Source organism: Saccostrea cucullata, unplaced genomic scaffold (assembly GCF_032062105.1).
Source record: "Saccostrea cucullata isolate Sc308-1 unplaced genomic scaffold, CSIRO_AGI_Scuc_v1 ctg1481, whole genome shotgun sequence".
Lineage (NCBI taxonomy): Eukaryota > Metazoa > Mollusca > Bivalvia > Ostreida > Ostreidae > Saccostrea > Saccostrea cuccullata.
In genome coordinates, this window is record NW_026938681.1 from 13,717 (window position 1) to 30,571 (window position 16,855).

General features: G+C 33.5%; 1 protein-coding gene across 2 annotated transcripts; it reads left to right on the forward strand.

Moving 5' to 3' along the window:
- The first annotated feature begins 13,733 nt into the window (after positions 1-13,733).
- On the forward strand, positions 13,734-15,808 carry LOC134250905 (uncharacterized). 2 transcript variants are annotated; one of them, XR_009988623.1, is made up of 4 exons: positions 13,734-13,886; positions 14,231-14,482; positions 14,823-14,963; positions 15,230-15,808. XR_009988623.1 is itself a non-coding variant. In XM_062733267.1 (4 exons), the coding sequence occupies exons 2-4, from the start codon at positions 14,252-14,254 to the stop codon at positions 15,421-15,423; spliced, it is 549 nt and encodes a 182-aa protein (XP_062589251.1). In that variant the 5' UTR covers positions 13,735-13,886; positions 14,231-14,251; the 3' UTR covers positions 15,424-15,807. The 2 variants fall into 2 exon arrangements, 1 of the variants encoding a protein (XP_062589251.1); XM_062733267.1 differs by having other exon boundaries at positions 13,735-13,886; positions 14,231-14,465; positions 15,230-15,807.
- The last annotated feature ends 1,047 nt before the right edge of the window (positions 15,809-16,855 follow it).

Below are 16,855 nucleotides of genomic sequence, written 5' to 3' on the forward strand. Positions count from 1 at the left end.
TTCTCAAAAAAGAATATTGATTAATATTGTCAGTAGAAATCTTAACCACTGTTTTTCCTATGCACACTTGTGTCATATTAAACTAATAAATAAGACAAAAATAAGAAGACGATTTTTTTAAAGATCGCTTCTTGTCTCAAAGACCTGATTCAAGTTATGGAGCATAAATGATATCTGATTCCTTGACCGTCATAGGGCGAGCCATGTTTTTCGGCGAAACGTTTCAACCTTTTTCAATTAACTAATCGGGATAGTTTACTTTGGGGATAAACAGGAAATTGAAAAAAGTTAGAAATTCATAACCATTTCACCGCTTTAGTGTTACAGGCATATATACCATATGGAATTTGTAAAATGTGTTAAATATACTTTCTAAACCTCGAATCTTAGGCTATAAGAACGTTCTTTTTTTAATTTCATTGAAGCTATCACACCTATTTACTAGAACATTCCAAAGAAAAAGTGCGAAGATTAACTCGTGGCGTTTGGTGCTAAATTTTGAATAGTGACCCGCCTTTCATAATTTTAAAAGAGAATCACTGTTTCATAAATATATATAAATAGATTTAGAGAAGAGGTCCCGATAGCGTAATATTTAGTGCCGTCGGAATTTCATGCTGGCTACATGGGTTCAATTCTCCTTGTGTGCAATTTTTTTTTTACTTTTTCAGCTCGATTTTACGTTTTCTTTCCGGAATCGGACGGAAGACCTCTCGTTGCTCGCAACGAGTTTCTCATCTAGTTATTATTATTATTATTATTATTATTATTCTTTTTTTTAGACAAAATTTTGTGCAGGCGATTTCTCGTAAACTATTCGGTGGATTTCAATGAAAATTTCAGGAATTATAGGTCATTATATGAATTTTATATAAAATTCCGTTTGTTGGAAAATTCGGTACCAGTGCCAAGTTATGGGCAATTTCCTGATTTTAAAATGCAATTTTGTCTTCGAGTGTTCTCGAAAATGGCTAAAGATATTAACTGGAGTCTTATTAGAGATGATAGACCATGACTTATAGATGTGCAATTTTGCCTTCGTTTGCGTCGTCAGTACTTCCGGTCGCTACAGGAAGTGAATTCAAAATGTGCACTTTTTCATCTTTTTTTGTTTTTTAATATTTTTCCTTGATATAATTAATGTAAATGGAGACCCTACTGGAAAGGCCAAATATATAATTTATTTTAGAATTGATCAATCCACACACTAGATATTCGCATTTAAAAATCTGAAGCGTGTCCAAGATGGCGGGGCGTCTCCGTGAACTCCGCCATTAAGCAAGTCGGGTTCTAGAAGGTCAGCTGAGCGTTTAGATGAACGAAACTTTTACCAAAAAGATTTATGAAATGTAAAGGATTCTTTGGATTGCTACATCACAATTACGTTGCATTGAGTATAGTTTTAATAAGAGGTTTCCTCAAACTTCTATTGAAATTGCTTTTGTCTGCATCTCATAGTAGAATACAACATGACTACAAGTGGAAATACGATGACTACAGTCTTTTGTTTTGCACCAGGGAAAACTTATCCTAAACCATGGTTATAAGTAATAGCTTTTCAAGAAACTTGCCTGACTTAATAGTCACTATGTTTCTGAAGTGTTACTTGACTTCTGTTTATTTTACCTCGCAGGTTTATGACATATTAAATGAATAGAAAAGACAAAAGTAAGAAAAACATTTTTTATAAAAGATTGTTTATTAAAGGTTATATAGATATTCTTGTAATAAATGCAAGTTATTGAACATAAAGAGTATCAGATTCCTTGACCGTCGGAGGGCGAGTGATTTTTTTTTTCAGTGAAACATTCCAGTCTTTTCATGAACGTGTAACTCATCTCCACTTTGGGGGTAAACAGGATACAAAATTCGTGGAAAATTTTACCGAATTCACAGCTTTAGTATTACTTGGCCGTATACGATATTATATTTGTATAATGTGATAAATTTACTTTCTAACGCTCGAAATTCCGGTAATAAGAACATACAATTCTAATTTTCATTGAAGCTATCAGATCCATTAAATAGATCAAACATTTCAAAGGAATAGCGTTAAGAACTACTTGTGGAGTTTGGCGCGAAATTATCAATAGTGGCCCGCCTTTTATAATTCTTAGACAGGTGTACCGTTGCAAATGAATACACAAGTATATTTAAAGCAGTGCTCTCAATAGCTTAATGGTTTGTGCGTTAATAGATCACGTAGTAATTACGTTACAATTCTGTGTCAAACTAGAGATTCATTCCAGGTTCTTCTTCACGTCTTCTGTTACTGGTTTTGGTTGGTTCTCAAAGTAGAACAATGTGAAAATGAGAGATACCTGTTATCATTTGTTTTGCGAGACGGAAATAAAAAAAATTAAATTATTGTCATTTCACTGCTTTTGTGTTACTTTTCTATAGAATGTGTACAATGTGTTAAATATATTTTCTAAACCTTGAAATGTAGGCTATGAGAACGTTCTTTTTTCTTAATTTCATTGAAGCTATCACACCTATTTAATAGATCAGTCCAAAGAAAAGGCGCTAAGATTTAATGTGGCGTTTGGCGTGAAATTATGAATAATGGCCCGTCTTTTATAATTCTTAGACAGGTGTACTGTAGCGAAAGTATACACAAGTACATTTACAGCAGTACTCCCAATAGCGTAATGGTTAGCGCGTTGGGGATAAAAGGGAAAAGCGGATTTGATTTTCACGCTGGCGACCTGGATTCAATTTGTGACCAAAATTTTTAATCACTTCTCAGCTCGACTTTACAAGTTTTTTCCAGAATCGGACGGAAGACCTCTCGTTGCTCGCAACGAGATCGTTTCTAGTTATTATTATTTTTCTTCTTCTTCTTCTTCTTCCTGGGTACTTTTTTGTCCGGGAATGATCTCGTAAACTATACATCCGACTAAGGTGAAATGTTTTTAGGGTCAGTAGACATGTTATGTAGATTTGCGGAACGAAGGTCATTTTGCGCGCACGTGCTTGCAAGAGCGTGCACGTGCAACATGTGAAATGACCGATTTAATTGATATAGGCGTAACTTTTTAAATTTTCGATGAAATGCTTTGAAACTTATAACATAAGGATATATTAGTAGCATAGACAATATGACATGGTCAAAAGAGCAAGATCTCACGCGCATGCACGTGCACTTTGCTCTGATTGGCTGAAACTAAAGTCTCTATATCTTTCTTGTTTTTTGACGAAATCCTTTGAAATTTTGAAAATAGCCATGCATTAGAATATCCTACAACATGATATATAGCAATTATCATGAAAACACGTGCATGCACGTGCGCTGCAATCTGATTGGCTTAAAATTTAAATAGCTATAACTCCTTTGATTTTCAACCAAACAGGATGGGATTTGGAACATAGATAGATATACTGGTCTGCTACAAGAAAATATGGTCACCATACACATGCATACACGTGCATGTATGTGCACTGCAATCTGATTGGCTGAAACTTTAAACAGCTATAACTCCCTTGGTTTTCAACCAAACGGGGTGGGATTTAGAACATAGATAGATGTAACGGACATCTACAAGAAGGTATAGTCACCATGCTCATGTATGCACGTGCGTGCACGTGAAACGGGTAAAATAAAAAATACACTTGAATGAGCGTTTTTTTTTTTTACTTTTGGATTAAATACTTTAATACATGTATTTAGTATATCAAAATATATAGATTGTTTAAACAAGATGATATGGTCATTACGCACATGCATTCACATGCGCACACGTGCAATGCTAAAATTTGAATGAACTTGGCGTTGTTAAAGTCAAAAATGCATAGATTTTGTCCTATTTAATGAAGCTTACAGGGAATATGGCACCAAAAGGGAGTTGGGGAGCATTTGGGGAACATCTGTAACGGTCCCCGTTACAATTAGCACTAGTTTACCTTGTATGATGAACAATTAATACACTGCCGTTATATGATGAACAATATACACTGCCGTTATATAATTAATGAACAAAATACACTTCCCATATATGATGAAGAAAATACACTGCCCTTATATGATGAAGAGAATGCACTGCTTTTATATGATGAAGAAAATACACTGCCATTATATGATGAATAAAATACACTGCCGTTATATGAGGGACAGAATAAACTGTCCTTAAATGATGAATAAAATACATTGCCGTTATATGATGAACCAAATATACTGCCCTTATATGATGAACAGAATACACTACCACTAAATGATTACTAAAATACATTACCGTTATATACTTAACAAAATACACTGCCCTTATATGATGTACAGAATACACTGCCATTAAACTATTAATTAAATACATTGCCGGTATGATGAACAATATAATTATACCCCCGCTCCGAAGGATAGGGGGGGTATACTGTTTTACCCTTGTGTGTCTGTCTGTCTGTCTGTCTGTCTGTCTGTGTGTCTGTGTGTCCGTGTGTCCGTCCGTAACAAATTTTCGTCGCAGTTTTCTCAGCAACTATTCATTGTAGATGCTTGAAATTTTAACACAATCTTCTCTGAGGCATGCCATATGGTGGGATACATTTTCGCTTAAATTTGATGTCAACTTCCTGTTTGTCTGTGCGTCTGTCCGTTTCATACATAACAAATTTTCGTCGCAGTTTTCTCATCAACTACTCATTGTAGATGCTTGAAATTTTATTACACTCTTTGTTGAGGCATGCCATATGGTGGGATTAATTTTGATATGAATCTGATGTCAACTTCATATTTTTCTGTGCATCTGCCTGTAATTTAACTTGTGTATATTAACATGATAGTGCTTATTTACATCAGAGCGGGGGTATTACTAGTGAGCATTGACTCACAGATTTCTTGTTATTTACATCGTTACTACAGACTTGCAAAAAGCGGGTGGGGTGTTTGATTATTTTAGTTTCTGTATAAATTTACATATGCATGTATGCACTATTCCTTTTCACTTAATACAGACTGGTATTTACAAGGCTCTTGCAGTAAACTGTTCAAAATAGTAATTATTGCAAATAATTTCATTTATGTGACATGTTCTTGTTTTATCATGCTATTATATAACAGTGTCTGTATTGTACATAGCTTTATACTAAGCAGCTGTTCGGTTCTTTTCATTGAACTAATTTTACCCGTTTTCCTACATCTAAATATGGGTTCAACCAATCAGCAAAGCTCTTATCCATCACGTGATCATTATTGATCCGTTTACCAAAAGAGAAAGCATGGTTTATTGAACTGCTGAATTTTTCGAATTTATACCATATTTCCTACAGGAAATCCTAAAGCTTTTGTAGGCCTTTCAGCTAATTTTTCAAGTTGCACATATGGTAAAAAACATTGTATAGATAGAATTATAGGTACATGAAATTATCAAAAAAGATAATAACTTATGCATACTTTTAATTACATCATTAAAAGGTTTAATCATTTATAATTGACTTTTCCGATGTTGTGTTTAAGGACAGGTAACTCATGTGTGAAAAATGACCAACTTAGTGCCGATTTATAAGTTATCGTTTATAGGAATGACATATAGGCTGCTTCAGCATTGGTATTGTTATATACACAAAAGGGTTCCTTACATTGTTCTGTACACAAAAAGTTTTGACCAAGAGAAAGAGAATGCCTTCACTCTACCTGAAATAACAGGGTCAAATGAATGGGGAACAGACTATATTCAATAGTTTTAACTCTCTTTGACGATTATTATGAAGAAGAAAATTCTATGTCATGTTTTTTTGTGTTCGCGCTTTTTCGCTTCCTGTGTAAATATATATATTTTTACAAGTAAATGCAACAATTGATCATCTTATTTGTGTTACTAAGCACGAAGAGGAACGACTGAGTATAAAAATTAAAATAGTTTAGAACTGAGAAGGAGGGTAGATTTCACTTTTTATTTTAATTAAAAATTTAATTATATGCAATAAACCGGTGTCCGCAACTATACAGTAAATAAGTTTAACATTGGTGCTAAATTTTAAAACCACTGGATTCTACTGAGAGCAAAGAAACACTTGGAAAATGCAAAAAAAACTGCCTTGCGTGTAAACAGTTAGATACCCCGAGCCTGCTCTAAACAAGTTTCAGCAGTGAGTTATCGTTCATAACACTGACCCCTAGCGGCAGTTGAAAGGCCTAGCTTTTGTTGTGATACCATTTTGAAGATTTCGGACGATGTGATCTGCTTGTTATTTACAGAAAAACGTCTGTAAAGTGAGTTTTTGTTACGAAATCGACCTTGTAAAGTTTACATCCGGGCATTTAGCATGCTGAGGAGTTCACAACTCAGGACGACCAAAATAATTTACATGTGATTTTTACATAGATATTCTATTACTACGAGTCGTCTGGGGAATAATATGGTCAATTGAAGTAAATTTGGTAAACGATCGATAAACAGTGTCAGTGTATCTACAGTGGTTTAAAATATGTAGTAAATAATGTCGGGCTCGAGATCCCGAAAACTCTTACATGAACTATGTCAGCTGTAAACATAGACCCTTTGCTGTAGGTCTCTGCTGTAAACAATAAGATTCAATTACATTATAGACCTGACAGTGTTTAGACTTGTTCCTGGGAGGTTTTTGCAACTGGCCGTCAGTGATTCACCTACATCGTTAATCCTAACACCATGATCAAGCCTGGAGATTTTATCAATCACACCGGAAACTTCATTCCTTTAGGAACTTTTGCCTATTTACGGTGATTTGCAATTTGCTGAGCTTTGAAAATGTGCATCTATGTGATAACATCATTTTTCTGAACTGTCCATCCAAAATTTCACAAGACAGTTTTGCTTTTTACATTCACCTTGGCCGCGGAATAAGAACCTGTTTGTTACAGTGGAAACCTTTCCCTTCTTCAAGGACTTGAATGTCAGAATCATCTACACAAACCAGATATTGATGAGTGAATATAAACAGCTCAGCAGTGACGAGAGTTACCTTTTTACAAGTTATGAGATCTCCATTGATGCTGATGTAGTATTCACTTGACACTCCTGCATTCCCAGTATAAAGCAGGCCAGTATAGTATAGTTCTTCTGATGAAGTCATGTGTTATCCATTAAAATTAAGTTAGCTAGCTCATAAGTAAAGGCTCAAGTTTTTTGGTTCCTTATATAATTTTGCAATATTTTTACTAATACAGGTATCATACTTGGTAACAAATCCTGCTTTTCCTTTTTGAACAATGAATGATCTTACTCAAGTTTACTTATATGTTGTTCACGGAGCCAAAAATTTTGTTTGGAGTTAGTTGCCTATGTGATGTTGGTAAAATATTGCCATTATATGGGTACACAAATCTTATTATGTATGATTCAAATTTTCAATTGTTGAATCGAGACATAGTGTACGTGGGACCACATACACATTTATCACATAAACTGTGCAGGTCATAGGCACAGCTAGTATATATATGTAGAATGATTAACATGATTTAATGCTAATATAGTATTGTTGCTAAGGGTGCACACCATAGTTTGAGGTGACCTTTTACTGAGAATAAGTGTAGAAGTGAGGTCCACATACACTACTTATGTTTACCATGCAAACCCACCACTGATTTACACGTTATGTTGTGTTTTATGATTGTGAAGGACCATATTCACATTTATTTCACTGACACATGCACATTTATTTGGTTGACTCTTGTAGGAACATATACGCATATTTTGTGAACATGTGCAGAACAATATGCATATGTATTTTGTTGACTTGTACAAGACCATGTGCACATGTATTACCTTTTGACTCATGAAAGATTATATGCACATGCATTTTGTTGATCTTTGCAGAATTATATTCACATGTATTTTGTCGACTCATGCAGAACCATACATAATTATGCCAAATTCACATACATTTTGTTTTGTTGACTTGTACACAACCATATGCACATGTATTTTGTTGACTTAGTCACTTGTGCAGGACCATATGCACATGTATTTTGTTTTTGCTGTCTTGTGCAGGACAATATATCATTACATATGTACATGCAAGTTGTTGACTCATGAAGGTCCTTATGCACACATATTTTGGTGACTTGTGTAGGACCATATACACATGAATTTTGTTGAACTGTGCAGGGAAAAAATGTGCAGGACCAGATGCACTTGTGTTTGTTGACTTGTGTAGGACCATATACACATATATTTTCTTGGGTTGTGCAGGACCATATGCACAATAATGCACTTGTGTTTGTTGATTTTTGTAGGACCATATACACATGTGTTTTATTGGATTGTGCAGGACCATATGCACAATAATGCACTTGTGTTTGTTGATCTGTGCAAGATCTGCATGGTAATACATAATGACATACAAATTTTGTTGACTTGTGTAGGACCATATAAACATGTAATATGTTGAATTGTGCAGGACCATATGCACTTGTGTTTGTTGATTTGAGCAGGACCTGCATGGTAGTAAATTATGACATACATTTTTGTTGATTGTGTAGGACCATATACACATGTGATCTGTTTTGCTGACTTGTGTAGGACCATATGCACTCATGTTTTCTTGATTTGTGCTGGACCATATGCACATGTGATGTATTTATAAGTCTTGCAGGACCTGCATGGAACTGCATAATGACATACATTTCTGTTGACTTGTGTAGGACCATATACACATATAATTTGTTGACTTGTGCTGGTCTATAGACAAATGTTTTTGGTTGTCTCAGGCATGACTATATGCACTTTTTCTGAAGTGGATCCAGAACCATAGGTATCTAAATAAAGTGTGCAGAAGTGTGTTTTGAATAACATGCATATTTGGCATTATCATGTTCTCAAGAATCAATCACATGCACAAGTTCATAATTTATAAGTTAGCAATTTATTTACAATACATATTTAAATTTATATTTAAAATGTATAATAATGCATGTTTGCCCTCTTTCTTGGACATATAATGTTATAAAGAGAATAATTTATGCTGCATATATGTAGACATATTCTCATGTTGGAATTTACATAACCTGTTATTCCCTGTTGATGTATTGCAGTTGTGCAATACCCAAAGTAAAATAATTATGTCATTCTCTAAGAATTTATCTTGCATGTTCTGATTGTTCAGTTGTATAGAACATGGCTTAAAATATTGATTTAGATCAGAGCACTTGATTTAAAAAGAAATGAATATCATATACTGGATAGTAGTTTACACTTTTATTTTTCCAGAGTTACCCATCCCTCCAAATTAGAAACAGACACTATCCACACTGGGTAACACTTGCAGAAGCTATATAGGCCATGTGGAAACAACAGTCAGAAATCAGATATGCATGCACAGACAACACAACAGTGGACAAACAAGTGCCCATTACCAAGGACATTGCCTCAACATAGCAAAGTATTGTGGCAACAGCCATTTTAAGTTTGGGTGGTGTATTGGTTGATGTTTCTGGGGACTGCTCTATCAACAAGTCCATTGAGTAAAATAATATCATGATCAAATGGTTTTTCACTTAATTCAATAGTTTCTGTAAAAAATATATATCCTAATTTTGAAATAATGATTTTTATACACTTCATGTCTTTTTTTCAGTACATGAAACAAACTTTTATCAATTCTTCTGAAACAGGGGTTATAGATATGCAGCAGGGCCCAAAATTTTAATTTCCAATCACTTTAACTCAGTTAACCGATGCATTTTAAATATTGTGGTTAAAACTCAAAAAAAAAACACCAAAAAACAAAAAAAAAACTTTAATCTAAAAACTAACCTCATTCAGGATAAGGAGACTCATTTGAATATTTCAAAGCTTTGATCAAGATCTAGTAAACTGAAAGTCATGTCAGAGGGATCTTTACAAGTTTTATGTCAGATGGTACTAAACTACCTAAAATAAAACTTTCTAGAAATCAAAGAAGACTTAGGGTGATCCTAGGATCATTAATATATATATTTTTTAGATGGAAAAAGAAAGAAAATGGTAAAATTACAGGCCCTTTAAAAGATACACATTTTGTTGAAATCATATCTCCTATAATAGTTGTTCTACAAAATATGAAACAAAGGGTGAACACAGTTCATGAATCATCTCTATAATCAGTCTCTGTAGAGCTCAGTAGTCGTCAAAATACGTTTGACAAATACAAATTACTGTAGCATAATGGTATCCTAATGAGGATTTACTGTCATGCAGGATAAAATACATGCTTATTAACCCTGCAATTTCTATTGATGATGCATTTAAGCTTATGCATACGATTGTTGTATGCAATGTTGTTTCACTAAACATGGGACCATACATGTTAAGAAAGTTGCATCACTTGGTATATGGAATATCTCGGTTAACACTGGACCATATGTGTTAAGTAGTTGCATCATGTTGTATATGGAATATTTCTCTAAACACGGGACCATACGTGTTTAGAAAGTACATGTTTTGTACATGAAATGTTTTACTAAACACAGGACCATATACATGTTTAGTAGGTTACATCATGTTGTAATAGATATTGGCTAAACACAGGACCATATGTGTTTGAATAGTTAGATCATCTTGTATATGGAATGTTTCACTTAACACGGGACCATACGGGTTTAGAAAGTACATTGTGCATGGAATGTTTCACTAAACACGGGACCATACGTGTTTAGTGGGTCACATGTTGTAAATGGAAGATTGTCTTAACACGGGACCATACGTGTTAAGGAATTTATTATAGGATTAAACGTTCTTTTTGAAAAAAATTATCGATATGTAAACTCTTGACATTTTACTCACAAACTAAATAAAAGTGCGATAAAAGTATCGATGTGTAAAAATTTTCTTAAACGTGTTCTCGTCCAATCAAAACACAGGAAATCAATGGATAAAATGAAGATTGGAATTATACCACTTTGTATGTGTTATATGTCACTGAGCACGGGGCCATACGTGTTGAGGCAGTTTCATTACTTTAAATATACACAATATTTATTAATTTATTTGAAATGTCTCTTGCTGATATCAGTTACCAATAGTATGTCAGATAAGCGTTATACCATATGTATGACATTATCTGTATTGTCTGATTCCGCTTATTAGTTACATTACAGCTTTTCCTTTCTTTCACGCAGATCTATCTAATTTTTCATGTTTTTAGAGAAAACTAGCAATGTCTCTCTATATTAGAAATAAGTTATTGTAATTCTCAGTTTGCTGTTCATTCTATCCAGAAAATAACATATTACCTGGTGTCTGAAAAGTGTTTACTAAACTTTTAACCATAAGAAAAGACCAGCTGGGATAGGATACAATATTTATAAATTTAAATTATGCAATAGGCTGAAAACACCTTGCGTAGTAGGGCCCAAGCCAGAAGTTGTCTGTTGGTTCCTTATACATATCCTCACAAATTCAAACCCTTAGTTTGGTAATCTGTTTTTTCTCTCGAGTGGTCAGAAGTTGTCTGCAGTTAAGAGGAACATTTTTATGCAACATGATGTAAGTTTGACATCTCGGTTGACTGGTCAGAAGTTGTCTGCAGTCATGAGACACATTTTATGCAGCATGGTGTATGTTTGACACCTTTGTTGACTGCTTCAGAAGTTAACTGTCTGCAGTCACGAGGCATATATTTATGCAGCATGGTGAATGTTTAGCAAGTTTGTTGACTGAACAAAAGTTGCCTGCAGCTAAGAGGCACTTTAATGCTGCATGGTGTTTGTTTGATACCTTTGTTGACTAGTCAGAAGTTGTCTGCAGTCAAGAGGCACATTTTGATGCAGAATGGTGTAAGTTTAACAACTTTGTTGACTGCAGCATGGTGTATGTTTGATACCTTTGTTGACTGGTCAGAAGTTGTCTGCAGTCAAGAGGCACATTTTGATGTAGAATTGTGTAAGTTTAACAACTTTGTTGACTGGTCAGAAGTTGTCTGCAGTCAAGAGGCACATTTTGATGCAGAATGGTGTAAGTTTAACAACTTTGTTTACTGGTCAGAAGTTGTCTGCAGTCGACAAGGTCAGTGTTCATGATTATAAATTCCCATTTTGCTGTCTGGTTAATATTTACAACAGACAGATGTTTTGTATACTTTTTAAAATTATTTCATGTTTTGTCCTTTGTAATGTTTTCACTCAGTTTTATTGGATGTTTCTTTTTCTGTTCACAATAACTATTGTATTGTCTTTTGAAATGAGTATATGTCAATTTTTTTTTTAAACTGTTTAAATGCTTTTGTATTAACTATTAATCATCCTGTGGTGGATCCAATCTCTGATTGCATTGTGGCTGTTTGTTATTTTGTTTTCCCGCCTTTTTTGATGACAGGCAGCAGTTTATAGCAAAACTTATGATGTTTATAAGGGGGTCAACTTAAAATGCATGTATATTGTACCTTGTGAAAGATTACAGGGTTTGAATTATTATTCTAGTCTGGTTGACCCCCTTTTTGCCTATGTACATCATGTTACAATGTCATTATGGTGCTGGGGGTCAGATTGTGTAATATTTTGACTAAGATGTGTAATACTCTATATTTGAGTCCTCCTTTTTCTGACCCCCATTTTGTTAACTGTGTTATACTTTTCCGTCATTTACTTTAATAAATGACATATTTCACTTCAGCATGATGTTATTTGTTTTTGCCTGTTTATCAAAAACAAGCTCAGTCGTTTGGCAGGAGAACTAAGGAACATAAAATAGTAATTATTGCAAATAATTTCATTTATGTGACATGTTCTTGTTTTATCATGCTATTATATAACAGTGTCTGTATTGTACATAGCTTTATACTGCAGCTATTCGGTTCTTTTCATTGAACTAATTTTACACATTTTCCTTCATCTAAATATGGGTTCAACCAATCAGCAAAGCTCTTATCCATCACGTGATCATTATTGATCCGTTTACCAAAAGAGAAAGCATGGTTTATTGAACTGCTGAATTTTTCGAACCCACCATCCACCCCATCTGCCACCAATGCTTGTTATTTCTTTCAGGTTGACGTTTTTGTTGTTTTGTTTTACCCATCTCTTTTTGATAGTGTTTGAATGAGTTTAGAAGAGATTTATAGTATTTTTTTTTCTACCACACGTTCTAACTGAACAAGTAAACTTTTTGTACATTGTAATAAATGGCAAATCCATGTATTAGGTTACTGAGAATGAGTCCGACATTTATTTTGTGTACCTCGCAATTTTGCTTCGGTCTGCAGGTTTCCATATGATTTTTCAACAAAAAGCAGTGTTGCTTTTTTATATATGGTTTTTCCTCGGCGGTGAGAGAAACATAGCTGTGTTCAATTTAATGCCTGCGCGATTGTATTATTGGCTGTTTGTTATTTTGTTTTCCCACCTTTTTTGATGACAGGCAGCAGTTTATAGCATTTTGTATATGTCTTCCAAACTTATGATGTTTATAAGGGGGTCAACTTAAAATGCATGTATATTGTACCTTGTGAAAGATTACAGGGTTTGAATTATTATTCTAGTCTGGTTGACCCCCTTTTTGCCTATGTACATCATGTTACAATGTCATTATTGTGCTGGGGGTCAGATTGTGTAATATTTTGACTAAGGTGTGTAATACTCTATATTTGAGTCCTCCTTTTTCTGACCCCCATTTTGTTAACTGTGTTATACTTTTCCGTCATTTACTTTAATAAATGACATATTTCACTTCAGCATGATGTTATTTGTTTTTGCCTGTTTATCAAAAAACAAGCTCAGTCGTTTGGCAGGAGAACTAAGGAACATAAATAATATTTTCAATAAATGATACAAACATATGCGCTGTTTTTTTTTTCATCAGTTCATAAAAATCAAGATATACAACACGTGTGATACTCAATAAGTATTTTACGTCAGGAAGTATATAAATACGTGTGACAAAATCCTCTTTACTGCATTCAAGAGTGGGAAGAGAATCATTTTATGAAAGGATCTAAAGGTAATTACTCTTTTGTAATAATTTAAATTATTTTTTTATTGTAACTTGAGCAGCTTAATATTCTATTTTTCCCTCAAGTTATACTTTTTGGAAGAGACAAAAGCCTTGAAAAATTGCTGATACATGTATCCAATGCATTGTTCATATTTTTGCTTTGAATACAAGTTAAAATACTGAATATAGAAATGTTTGTGTACAGTTTCTACCTGTAATATAAGCAAATCGATTTGGATAACAAATGGAATATGGTTTAACTCGTACTTAAAACAGTTGTTTACTCTAAATTTATCCTTGTTACATGTAAATGAATTAAAAGTTTATTATATATATTTTTTACTTAATAGCAGCGTGATAAAATCACTAAAATGTCATGTGGAGGTCATTCCACCTTCTTCAGATTTGGCTGTCTATTCCTCCTCATGGCTCTTATACTGGACGTTATAGGTGTAGCTGCGCCATATTGGATCTATGGCGAGGCTAATGGCTTGAAAGTATATGCAGGACTCTGGAAACAGTGTCTTTCCGCCAATACCCCTGACCTAAAAATTTCCAAATGCACTGAGTATGGCGATGTCCCAGGTAACAATTAATTAAAAGTAATAAATAAGTAATATATTATGTAATTTAATTCTGTTTGTGAAGTGCCATTTGACTGGATAAAGAATTTACTATAGTCTATATCGTATAACCTGGGTTGCCTATATCACAATGCCTTACGTCAAAAACGTTACATTATAAAAAACATGTATGTACAATTTAAAGGCATTCTTGATTTGGGAATTGTTATATTTTTTACACTTAACAATGAAAATTATATTTAATTCATGACTTTAACAGCTATCCAAGTTATACTCGCATAACCTGGGTTGGAACATTTTACGGTTTTACATAAACCGCTTCTGAACTTAGATAGCTATTCTTGTTTTCTTGTTTTAGATTGGTTTAAATCAGTTCGAGCATCTGGACTGCTTGGGATTTTTATTTCGGTCATTGCTCTTATTTCTGCCATCCTCAAGATACGTTTCAAGGACCGAGTCTTCGTGCTAATCATTGTGATCATCTTGTCCTTTTTGAGTGGTATATGTACTGTAGAATATATATTGACATTAATGAAAACACAGCTCTTTTTTTACGTAGACATTTTAATTAAGTTTTATGAGTTTTTTCTCTAAGGATAATAGTCATATATAATTTAAGCCTAATATGAAATCTGCTATTTGTGATACATGATAATCCTGCTGCCTTCATATCTAAACTTATGGAAATAGCTCAGATTTATTAAAACAAACGAAATTAAAGATTTCTGCAGGTATAGCGGTATACTTTAAAATGTTTTCTTTCAGCTGTGTGCACCATGGTGTCCATTGCTGTTTACGCAGGAAAATATCATGCATCGGAAAAATACAGCAGTTTTGTCAAATTCAGCTTTGCATTTGCTTTTTGTGCAGTTTCCATCGTTCTCTCGGCCATAGCTGGAATTTGCATGATTATTGAATTGTCAAAGAGGTCATCTTACACTACAATAGTTGGGCGCTGAGAAAACACCAATTTAGGACTGCCGTAATGAAAAAAAATACTCAATGTTTTACATATATGAGGACTGTCCAAAAAGTCTATTACAATGTTCATAACGTTATAAACATTCAACAAATTCATTCAATACAATCAAATTTGGCATGACCATAACAAATTCAATATGTTCCTGATAATAGGGAATTCTAAAGGACATACGCAATTTTAATGCCTTTTTCCCTGGAGTTGAAAAGTTCCAATATCTAAGGAAACTGTCTGCTACATTTTATTGTCCATATGATTATGTATGTTAATTATAATTATGGATTCATTCTATCTATTCCCACTTTTTGAAAATCATGTAGAAAAAGGTAAGATTTTATATGAGAATAGGTGTAATTTTGTGTAAACAAATAATTAACTATGTTCTTAAATTTAGGTATTAAGTTGCTTTTTCTTGTAAGATCTTTTAATTATTTCAAAAATCTGAGATAAATCATATTTTCTCATAGATGTATTCATTATTTTCTGTCTTAAAATGTACAAAATACAGGTAAATCTAAACATCTACAGTTATTTGCAAGTGGGAATAGGTGGAATTGAGATTTTTAAAAAGTGGGAATAGCTAGAAGACACCTAATTATGTACACTTCCTCTAAACCAAGTTTGGATAAACAAAACATCTACAATATATGTGTAGTAATTTTTGAATATTTTTCAAAAAGTTATTCCAATAAGTGATATCTCTTATTCAAATTCTAGAAAGTGATATCACTTATTTCATATGAATTGGTGATATCACTTATTCCAATAAGTGATATCACCTTTTCAAAAGGAATAGGTCATATAACCTATTCGAACAAGTGATATCACCTATTCGAATAAGTGATATCACTCATTCGAATAGGTAATTATATCAAATATTCGAATAGGTGATATCACCTATTCAAAATCGGATTCGGTGAAATCACTTATTCGAATAGGTGATATCACCGATTGAATAGGATTCGAATACAATGTAGGTGGTATCACCGACTGAATAGGTGATATCACCTATTTGAATAAGTTATATCACTTTTTGGCAGTAAAATTTACCGAAACGGTATCTTATAAATTATGAACATTATGGGCCATGATCGACGTCAAACTTCGTATAATTTCTGCTTATACTTCAAAGTCAGGCGACCTTTTGACGAAGGAAAGAAGAAGGTACAGTTTCAATACAAATAAAGCCCTATATTTTTCTAAAATATGAAAATGATATAAGAAAGTAAAATTCATTTTTTCTGAAACATAGTAATTCTTTGCAGTAAGAATACACAAATGGTTTTTCTCATATGACCTTCTAAATGCTAATTGTGACGTCATTAACTTGTGCATTTTCCCGTATTTTCTTAAAAAGTTGCAGAAGACATCAATTTTCAGTGGAATTTTCTTTTAGAAAACATACTCTGCCA